The sequence below is a fragment of the Paramisgurnus dabryanus genome, chromosome 17 (genome assembly GCF_030506205.2).
Source record: "Paramisgurnus dabryanus chromosome 17, PD_genome_1.1, whole genome shotgun sequence".
NCBI lineage: Eukaryota > Metazoa > Chordata > Actinopteri > Cypriniformes > Cobitidae > Paramisgurnus > Paramisgurnus dabryanus.
Genome location: NC_133353.1, coordinates 7,765,385 through 7,776,415, shown reverse-complemented (window position 1 = coordinate 7,776,415; position 11,031 = coordinate 7,765,385). Strand labels below are relative to the sequence as shown.

Sequence of the window (11,031 nt, the reverse complement as noted above, 5' to 3'; positions counted from 1 at the left end):
CCATGATATTTCCAAACCCTATGCATTTTTTGAGCAATAGGGTGTCCAAAGACAAAATCACAGTAAATCATTTTGGTCAGAAAGTAAATCAAAAGACAGCAGCAAAAAAACAAAACAAAAAAGAGGGCAATGCACTGCCATGGCAAAGCAAAGCAGTCCTGTAACACAACACTGTATTATTAGTAATGGACATGATGATGACATTATTATTAATTGAGCAAGAATATTCATTATTCATCCATTTTCCCATCCATATCTCCCTTATGTATCAAATGTGACCGACAATTATACTGTAATAATATCAATTGAAAGGGACATGGACTGTCAGAGGACACCCTATCATCTCATCATCTACTGATCTAAGACCAAGCCAGCGAAAAGCAGACACCAGCTGATAAAAATATGAAATATAAAGAAGAAATATTTAAAGAAAACTCTTATTAGTAACATGGCTCTCATAATCTACATGTAAAGTGCATCGCGACAAGCAAGAGGCACAAGCTAAAACCAAACCATGCTTCTTTGAAAACCTTGGCTTAAACGTAATAATTCATGGGCACAAGGCATAAATTGACACTTTAAGGGAAAACTATATGAATGAGAATATATTAAATCTGTGTTTTATTCATGACAGGCAGATTGAAGCTCGCAGGGGCATACAGCGATACAGATAAGATTTTTATGCTTCTTAGCTTCATGTTAGATAATTTCTTCTCTTATGTTACAGATTTAAAGTTTGTTTATTAAATATTTGTTTAAATGCATAGAGGAATATGGCATTATGATATACAGTGTTAGTGCATTACAACAGATGATACTGTGCTGTGATTTGTTGTTATGTACTCTCAAAACCTTCAGAAAACAAACATTCTGAAATTCAGTGACTCCTCCCACTTTCACAGTATGACTTCAATACAACCATGTGTCTTTTCTGACAATGTTTAGCAGTTCGTGCATAAGTTAAGCAGAATTTATAGAAATAACAAAATAAAAGTTAATGTCTCCTTTCCTGAAAGCTGATTTATTTCAGCACAAGCAACTAAAATCGTTCCTCACTGAAACATGCAGCAAAGCCAACTTGCATGACTTAAGTTCATGTTATTGGGATCTAATGTTCAAACCACAATCTTTATATGAAATATAAATAACAGTTTCTCCAGCAGATGAAACATCCCAATAACTTCATATATTAGAGGTCAACCGATATGCAATGCTTCCTTCTGACCTTTTTCAAAATATAGTCATGGATCATCCTAAATTATATTCTAAAAGGATTAACTAATAACTAGTAATCCGTAAGCATAAAAAACTCATTTACATTTACTGAGTGAGACTCTGTATAATATCAGTCGACCTCTATTTATATTGTTAAAGTGAAGTGCCTCCAAGTTCAAGCTCTTCAGATAAAAGTCACTTACCATCTTGAAGTTCTAGACAAAGAAATAATAACAGAATAACAAACTTATATATTCTTTATAACAGATGTTTACTAGGCCTTTATGTTTAAAAAAAGTTATGAAATAACACAAATAAGCAATTATATAGCCTACTTAAGCAATTGCCTCCAACCCATGATAGATACAAAAAAAACAAGATGTAAACCAATATAATAATGAAATCAGCAAGGTGATGCTTTAAAGTGTTATTAATTGACGAGAATTACAAAAAAATAAAGAAAATTTGATATCATGCTTCAGTTACAGATTCAGGTTAAAATAATGCTAATGTTATAAAGTTTTAGTAAAATCTAATAGTGAAATATTGCAGTATTGCATGTGGCACTGGAAATGCAGAAAATAAAATTAGATTTTTTTTAAACATGCTTATTGGGTGTTGTTTCTAAAAATTGCCCAAGCTGATGTTGAGAGAAATGTGCCATAAAAAGAGGAAATTTACCTAGATCACCATCTTAGACAGCAGACAGAATGTGTCAAGAGCAAAAGACAAAAATATGCCTTTAAATTATTATAAATCCCAACAGGTACCATGCTGAATGCAAGAAACTAAACTAATATTGAAAAGAAAAGTTTTGCTGGGGTGGTATCCTAAGGTTTTCGTTTTGTACCTTTACGGGTTTACTGAACAAAATACAATGTTGTACCTTTTTGGGTACATTAAGGATCTATTGTGTACCTTTAAAGGTACAGTTAACCGTTTTGTACCCCTAAAATTAAACTGGTACAAATAACAGGTCCTTAGGGTACGCAGAGGCGGTCTTAACATAAAGGCATATAGGCGGATGCTTGGGGCCCCCTACCAGCGGTCATATTAGGGGGCCCCCAACAAACCTGATAAATAAATAACTAAATAAAACCCTTATCATCACGAACACTTCAGAAGCATTGTAAATTGTATTGTACCCTTTCGTTATGTTCGTAAAGAAAACATCCACTAAATTAAACTGCTGTAAAATTCAGATAAATATTTGGTTTCATTTTTTTTTTGCATAAATCTGTTAATCTACCTCAGTCCTGAATAAAAGGATTTCAGGATTTATAATCTTTAATTTCCATAGATTTTTTCAAAAACTCAAAACTGATTTGGGGAAACACACATATATTTACTTATTTTCAATATAAAAAGTGATTGTGGACTGGATTTTTTAACCTTTTATCACAGTCTTGGGCATGTGAAAGATTAGTAACAACATTGGCTTTAATGCATTGCTAGTTTTTGTGCAGCATCAGATTTAAATTCTCTGCTTTCCATCTTCATTTTGGAGTAAAAAAATGTTTGTTCTCTTTTATAGATCAGATAGGGGGGCCCCATACATACCTTTGCCTTGGGCCCCCAATTTGCTAAATCCACCACTGAGGGTAGGCTAGGCTATAATAGTGTATCCCAAAAGGTACAGCATTTCAATGTGTTGTATACCCATAAAGGTACAAAGATGAAGCTTTAAGCCTAAGGGTACCACCCCAGTGACAGAAAAGGTACAGTTTTGTAGTTGTTTTCTGACAGATGCTCAAACCAAAGCAGTCAAATTATATAATATTCGTGATAATTTTGAAGTTGAATATTAATGAATATGATTTACATATTTACAAGTACGTCTAGTATTTAAACACCTCTAATACATATTTGATTTAGATATGAACTGAATCTATGTTTAGTACCTGAGCAGTTCCTCCTATAGTTCATGTTTTCTTGCAGGTGTCCTGGAAGTCGACACTGGAAGCGATGCTGCCAGAATTCAGCAAACCATGGATTCCTGGTGTTACTGTTGAGGCGTAACTTCAGGAAGTAGTCATTGAAGGACGTGACCTCTTCCGTCTGGAGCTTCATAGTGATGCCACCAACAGCCTCTTGTTCATAACCCTCCACGACTTCATCTCTGTCCGCCCATCCGTCACTGAAAGAAGAAGGTCACGTTTAATGAATCGCCCAATTATCAGCAGTTCCCTGAGCAATCTCTCACCTGCAAGACCTAAATAACACAGACACAGCTCTCTCTCTCTCCGCCGCATTGACCTACTTCAGCACATACTAAAAAACAAACTCAGCACACACACTACAGTATAATAGTTTAGCTTATGTTAGATGTTTCATCATTAGGGCTTAAATGATGTATTGATGAGAAACAACATCAGAATTTGTCACTCTAATGATTGATGTACGCAATATTCTGCTTATCTCATACTGTCTCATACTGTCTCATTCTCTCATGTACAGTGTTTTGGGAAAATTCTGACAGCTTAGCTTTTGATAATACATCTGTTACATAAAAAAGTGTAGAGAACCTGCGTAAAAAACTGAGGGTCCGCATACAGTGCGCATGATGCAATGTTTGTCATCAGAAGAGTGTGCATGTACTGTATGCGCACCGCTGGATTTTTGAAACCATCATGCATGCTCCTACAGGAGAATGTAGTATGTAGCCCAGGAGATGCATTGCATTTTGTTGCATGCTTCAAACGTCTGTATACAAATACAAGTAAAAAATAAACAATACTTTGCAAGGCTGTGCGTTCAACCGTGTGTGTACATTTGCGTACATGTAAAAAACAGGACTATACACCGGGCTATAGGTTGCCATAGCCTAGCTTAGGCGGACAAATTTTAAAGGAGAAAAAATTCTGACCATCTGAGCCATGCATTGAAGAATCTTGACATGGACTTTTGGATTTTCTGTAGGTTGTCTCTCTAGAGCCCCTACAAGTGTACTACACACTTCTTGTAGCTCAACCAACAACAATGCAAAGATGATGGGTTTGATTCTTAGAGAATGTACGTATAAAATGTATAGCTTGAATGTACAGTAAAGACGTTGCATTGGATGAAAAAGGTAAATCATTCATACAAATATGTCATTATTTATTCCTCTTAACCGAGCAGACATTGGTTTGTATTAACACCAATCCATCCCAGTTTTACTTGATTGTGTTTTGTTGGAGCTCATAATAAAAGTGTCTCTCTACAGCAGTCTCAGCACCATCTGCCTCTCAGCATCTTCTCGGCGACATGCCAATGGGTTTATTCTTAGTTGTCTCTTCATATTTCATGATTAAACACTCAGCTGACACACACACACACACACACACACACACACACACACACACACACACACACACACACACACACACACACACACACACACCAAGACCAAGACAGGCCGAGACCGAGACAAGATCAAGACTTTAAAGGGTTGAGACCAAGTCAAGACCAAGACAGGCCAAGACCAAGTAAAGACCAAGACCAGTACAAGTAACTGCATTAAAACACTTACTGTGGGTTTACACCAAACGCGAAGCGTGCAATCGCATCGAGTTGCTCGCTCTAGATTACTCGCAGGATTTAACTTCGTGCCATGCGAATTTTTCGCTCGAGTTGAATATTTTCAACTTGGGCGAAGACGCATTTGAGGTGAATAGCGCGTTTTATCGCATCGCCCCACGCGAGGACGCGTCTGATCGCGTCTTTGCATTGACTTTGTATGGAATCTACTCGCGCAAATTGTTGAACTCGCATCTGGTGTAAACCCACAGTTATGATAAAATGTGGAATATTTATATGATTAGGCACTTCTTGTCTGTGTGTGTGTGTGTGTGTGTGTGTGTGTGTGTGTGTGTGTGTGTGTGTGTGTGTGTGTGTGTGTGTGTGTGTGTGTGCCATCAGAGAAGTTGATAAAATAATCAAAGGCATTGCAGATATGTGGGAATTTATCTTTGTCTACAAGCAAATAAAAGTGAACAACAACTAAAGAGCTGAAATCAACTTAACCATTTATTCTGAACTGTCTTTCCATGGCTTGCCATCCACTTAACACAATGCAGGTGTTTTTAGTAATAAAAGTAGAAAAATTGTCATTGGGAGAAACTTAAACAATGCTTAAACAATGCTAACATCATATGCCAAACCTGAATAAACTGCATAAAATGAATGATAAAAAATGTATTTGTGATGTGCCATCAGTTGTGGTCTTGACCGGTCTTGCAATAAAATTCCGAGTCCTCTTTGTCTGAGACCGAGACGAGACGGAGTAAAAATGCGGTCGATTCCAAGACGAGACCAAGACCTTTAAAAACTGTTCTTGAGACATACAACACTAGTTGCTACTGTTCTTTGTGGACAAGATTGTGGGGCATGAAGGGTAATGAGAAGACACATGTATGAGGTACTGCTGATACACAATTCAACAAATTCATGCAGCTAACAACGCTAAAGCTTTACCAACCTGCATCCAACAATAAACTATTCAACATTTGGAATTAAATCTAGAGAATCTGAAAACCGACAACAACATTGTCAAATTATATTGTTCAATTCAAACCCCTGATCCGCATGCTGAGCAAACAGTGTTGTCCTGAATCTGTGTTCAGTAAGTTTTAAGTTCTCTACGACAGTCTCCTTGACCCAGAAAAGAGCAGCTTTGGCCAAATGATGCTCTTCTTTCCAGGCCACATGGGCAAAATTGGCGTCAGGACAGAAATACACAATGAAAATAGTTCATCCTAACAAAGCAGGAGTGAATTCTACTTAATTTACTTAAACTTAATCTAACAGTCGTCCTTTATCTATAAGATCTGCGTCATCTGTTTATGTTTTTAAATCAAAGTTATAGTCTTTAGTCTTTCATTTTGTTCTTAATAATTCTTGTATTTGGGTGATGTCTGTTATATTATTACTGGTTTTTATTTTATATATATATATATATATATATATTATTTCTGCTCTGTACAGCACAGTGGTCAACTTGTGTTGTGTTTATTTGTGCTTTATAAATAAATGAAATGAAATGAATTATCCATGGAGACAGTCAGTTTGATTTTCATATCATTAAAGCTGCAGCATCAGTAATCTGACATCATTATCTGATAGGCCTGGTGAGGATTATGTTCAAATGCATCTGAATTATCCTCATACATCTGAAGTGACATCAGTTTGTGCTCATATTTTGCAAGCCTCCCCCTCCTCAATGTGATAGAGAAACAGCCAATGGAGGAGTGTGTTTCATTAATAAGGCAAAAAAATTTTTACGTTGGGTCAAAAAGGGACAGACTGAAGTCATGGAAAGTTGTGCAGGTCACAAAAATTTTTATTAATTTATTTATGTCCACGGCACGAAATTCAGCTTTTTTGCGTGCCTTGAACACAAATGTCTCTTTCGTGTCAGTTTCTATAAATAGGTTTTCGTGTCCTTGGCACGACTTTCTTTTTCGCGCCCAAACCCCAAATCTAAACACAAACGACAATGATTTAAAAACAGGGGAGAAAATAAGAAAATAATACATAAAATAAAATGAAAAAAAAGTCGTGCCACGGACATGAAAACACTATTTATAGAAATTCGTGTGAGTGACACAAAAAAGACATTCGCGTTCAAGGCACACAAAAAATCTGAATTTGTGCCATGGACACGAATAAATTAATCAAATTTTTCGTGACTATCACATGACATTCCATGAGATAATGTTGCAAAGGGATGAGCAACATTTCATTGTTTCAACCCAAAAATGTGGGTTATTTTAAGCAGTTGTTGGTCAAATATAAACTTTTCTGGGTTAAAAATAACCAAGCATTTTGGGTTGAAACAACCCAGCATGTAAGTTTATTTCTAACCCAGCGGCTTGGGTTCGTCCCTTTTGACCCAAAGCTGGGTTGAAAATAAACTAGCATTTTTTTTGAGTGTAGTAATGGAGATAAGTGCATCAACCTGTAGTATGCAAATAAATCTGCAAAAATCTAAATAGGGCTTAACAATATTGAAGAAAGATGATATGTGCAATAATTTTTTGTGTGGTTGCATAATTCCCCATAATATTAAATTCTATGACATTCTTGTCTCTAGATACGGCTTACTGTAGGTCTCCATGGATTATTACACTGGATCATTTTAATGAAAGATTATGATGACTTTTTTCTTGGTATAATGTTCATATATAAATCACTTACAATAAGATTTCATGTGTATCACTAAACTACATTCACCTGCCAATGAGAAGAAATTCTCCAGCTACACCAAGACGTCTCATGGCCATGAGGAGACCACGAACAGTCATCCCCTCACAGAAACAGACCACCACACGAGCTTTGGGCAGACGCTCTCTGAGTTTCCTCAGCAGACGATCGAAATGTTTTTCTCCAGCGTTGCTGTAGATTTTATCAGAATGAGCGATACACAGACCCTCCTGAGATGCCAACTCTTTAAAGGCCTCCATTCCACTTTCTCCATAGTTTCCTGAAGAACATCATCAAACACAATATATCAAGATCAAACTGGGGCAGTTTAGACTAAAATGGATGTTTGCACTTATATATATATATATATATATATATATATATATATATATATATATATATATATATATTGGCTGTGAGGTCATATTGTTAAGGTGACAAAAAATATCTTTCAGAAGATATAAAAATGTACAAGCTTTCTCTTCTGGGAAAGCAGACTATCCATATTTATCAAATTAAGGGTATCTCCTTTTTTGTCCCAAAAAATAAAGGCTCTTTAAAGCAAGCCTCAGTCTAAACAGTAAATGTCTTGCGTCTCTGACGAGTATTAGCTCACAACAAATCATTCTTCACAGCTGTAATGTAAACTAAAGGTTATTGGCCATATATGAGCTCTCACTATGTCCCAGTTAGTATAATGTACAGTAGTGTCCTTCAGATGGGTGTAGATCAGTGAGCTCATCATAAAATACTGAATGAATGAATGAATTGAAAATTAAAGATGATAACAATGACTTTGATCTGAGTGCTAAGCTTGTGACCCTGATTGTGCTTTCAACTGGGATTAGGAAGATTAAATTGACTTTTTAATTACAGATTGGGTCATATTTTAAAATTGTGGTTAGGTTAATATCAGAACAATATTAATCTCCTGATAGTGATATGATTATTAAAAACTCTACTTGTTTAATAATAAAAAGTCACCCTGCTCATGCAATGAACACATTTTTTACCTGTTTGATTCACCGGTGAGATTTATTAAACATTTTACCAATACCATAAAATAACGGGAAAAAATTATCCAGATCTGATGAGAGGCCTAAAAAGTACACTAAAAATTAAGCTTTTTCCAGAACTAAGAACGAGCAACAAATCAATAAAAATTCCAGCATTATGGATGTGACATTTTCAGTCAAATATTAAAATGTAATTTCTCAGAGAAAATATTTATTATCAATATATTGAACCATCTGTTTATACCCCTAATAAGTCCAAACATCAGAAAAATATCAGTCTATACTCATATTTTTTACTTTAGATAAAGGAAATAAACATGTGTTGGATGTGACAAAAATGATCACACGTTTTTGGGAGACAAAATATTTTGTAGGAATTCTGTAAATTAAAATGCACAAACCAGAAACAATAATATCCGATAAATGGAGAAGGGACGGTTTGTCAAAGAGCAAATCATATTTATATTAATTTAAATCATTCCCCGCCAGCCTTTTTTAAAAAAGTTTTTTTGTTATTTTCACAAACGTTTCACAAAATGCCTTCCAGGAAATTTTCCTCTATAAATATATAAACATATAAATATATCAAATGAAAGGACAGACCATCTGCTTTCATACAAACATAACGGTAAAAAAGTTTTATTCTCTCTTCATTTGTTCTCTTTTATAACCTCTTAAATATGGGTAGGTTTCTTCAAAAATACCAAATTTTGAGCAAAAAGCTGAAATAACTGAATTTTTGTAAAGGAATTTTGTTAGATCAGATTCAGAACGGTTATCAAAACATACACAGAGTTTTAAATGTTGAAAAATTAGATTTGCTTCAGTTTTTATAAATTGGGTAAGAGCCCAACCAAGTTGAATATATTACAGATAACCATAAAAACTCATCAGAAAGCGTCGTTGGCAGGGAAATGTTTTCTCTTAATTGACGAGATAACTTGTCAATGACGGGGAAAGAGTTAATTTTCATGTGTGCATTTATGACATTTTTCTGTTATGGATGTGACAACTGTAAAAGCTGCACTCACCTAAATATGGAAAATCATTTGAATTTTTTTTTATTAGTCCTGGGCAAATATTAATTGTGATTAATCGCATATAAAATAAAAGTTTATTTTTTATAATATATGTGTGCTGTGTGTAATTATTATGTATATTTAAACACACTCACATAGGTATATACATTTTAGAATTTATATATATATATATATATATATATATATATATATATATATATATTTATAAACAAAATAGAATATATAAAAATATAAATAAAAATTTATACACATGTAAATGTTTCATAAATACATACATGAATGTTTGTGTATTTATATATACATAATAATTACACACAGCACAAACTTGTATATTATGCTAAAAATCACTTTTATTTTGTATGCGATTAATCGCGATTAATCTTTGCCCAGCACTATTAAAAACGTAAACATAGACCTCACATGGGTATTTAAGTCACCAAATATTAACACAGATATCAGTATGGTTAAAAACTTTAATTTTTTCATATATTTGCATGGAATTGCTAAATTCCTTCTGCACAGAGATGTCAAACTTACCCTCAGTGTGAACGGCTGACACGTACGTCCAGTTGTATCGTTTGACGATGTCCAAGAGAGCTCGGGCTTGAAGTGTGTCAGATGGCACAACCCTGAGGAAATACTTATAAAGGGTTTTATCACTCAAATCAATGCTTGTAGCTGAATAAGCAATCTGAGGGATATTAAAAAGCTGCAACAGGTTTTGAACCTGAATGGCCACTGAGCTGGACCCAGGTCCAATGACACCAGCAATGGGCTTTTTGGTGGGTGGCGGTTGAGCGGATGGATTTCCTTCAACACACCACTTTGGTCCATCGTTGTCATCTCGGATAGAAATGAGCGAGTCTCTTATAAACTCAATACTTTGTTCCAAAGCAACTGAAGAGTGCCAACACGAGTCTCTGATTTCACAACCCAGTGTGATGTTGGGTAAAAGGTTTGGATCGGCGTTTATTCTGTCCAGTGTGTAGAACATCGCTTCCACCCTTTGGATACCGTACTGCTCCCTGATCTCCCCACACGTTCTCTCAGCAACCTTATCTGCTGCCGGTTGATGATGGACAGAGAACAAAGCCCCGATGATGATATCTCCATCCATCCTCGCCACTGAGCGGGATGCTGCTCTGGGTACCACTGACCTCTCGTGTGATTTAGCTGTTGAGATGGGATGAGTATGAAATAGTACGACTAAAATAAGCAAAACAGAGATGAAATTCATTCTCAACATCATGCCTCAGATGCTTAAAATCATGTCCACTGGGTTGTCAAGAGATATTTGCTGCATTCCTGTACAGTCATGGTCATCTGAGGAGCTTTCCTGCAAATGAAGATGACAATGAATCACTTTATGTCCCATTTAAGCAAAACTTTACAGATGTAATGAACTGCCATGATAGTTAATTAAAGTTTTAGCCAGTATTGAGTGCTGACTGCATTAAGGACCATGGACAGCTCACAGATTACATTGAATTCAATTATACATCAAGTATACAGAATAACTTCTATTTACAGGAGGCTTTTTATTATCATTTTATTTTGAATTATTATAGACATTGGAT

General features: G+C 35.3%; 1 protein-coding gene across 6 annotated transcripts in view; it reads right to left on the bottom strand.

Annotated features, from left to right (window-relative positions):
* Positions 1-11,031, bottom strand: part of grm1b (glutamate receptor, metabotropic 1b) — an 89,965-nt gene that overhangs the window by 10,285 nt on the left and 68,649 nt on the right. For 4 of the 6 annotated variants that reach the window (XM_065254276.1, XM_065254302.1, XM_065254317.1 and 1 more), the window contains exons 2-5: positions 9,992-10,790; positions 7,429-7,678; positions 3,117-3,352; positions 1,897-1,908 (exon numbers count right to left, since the gene is read on the bottom strand). In XM_065254276.1, coding sequence (XP_065110348.1) covers positions 1,897-1,908; positions 3,117-3,352; positions 7,429-7,678; positions 9,992-10,703 — 1,210 coding nt within the window. In that variant the 5' untranslated portion in view covers positions 10,704-10,790. The remainder of the gene's footprint in view (positions 1-1,896; positions 1,909-3,116; positions 3,353-7,428; positions 7,679-9,991; positions 10,791-11,031) is intronic. The other 2 variants (XM_065254294.1, XM_065254310.1) reach the window with 1 other exon arrangement.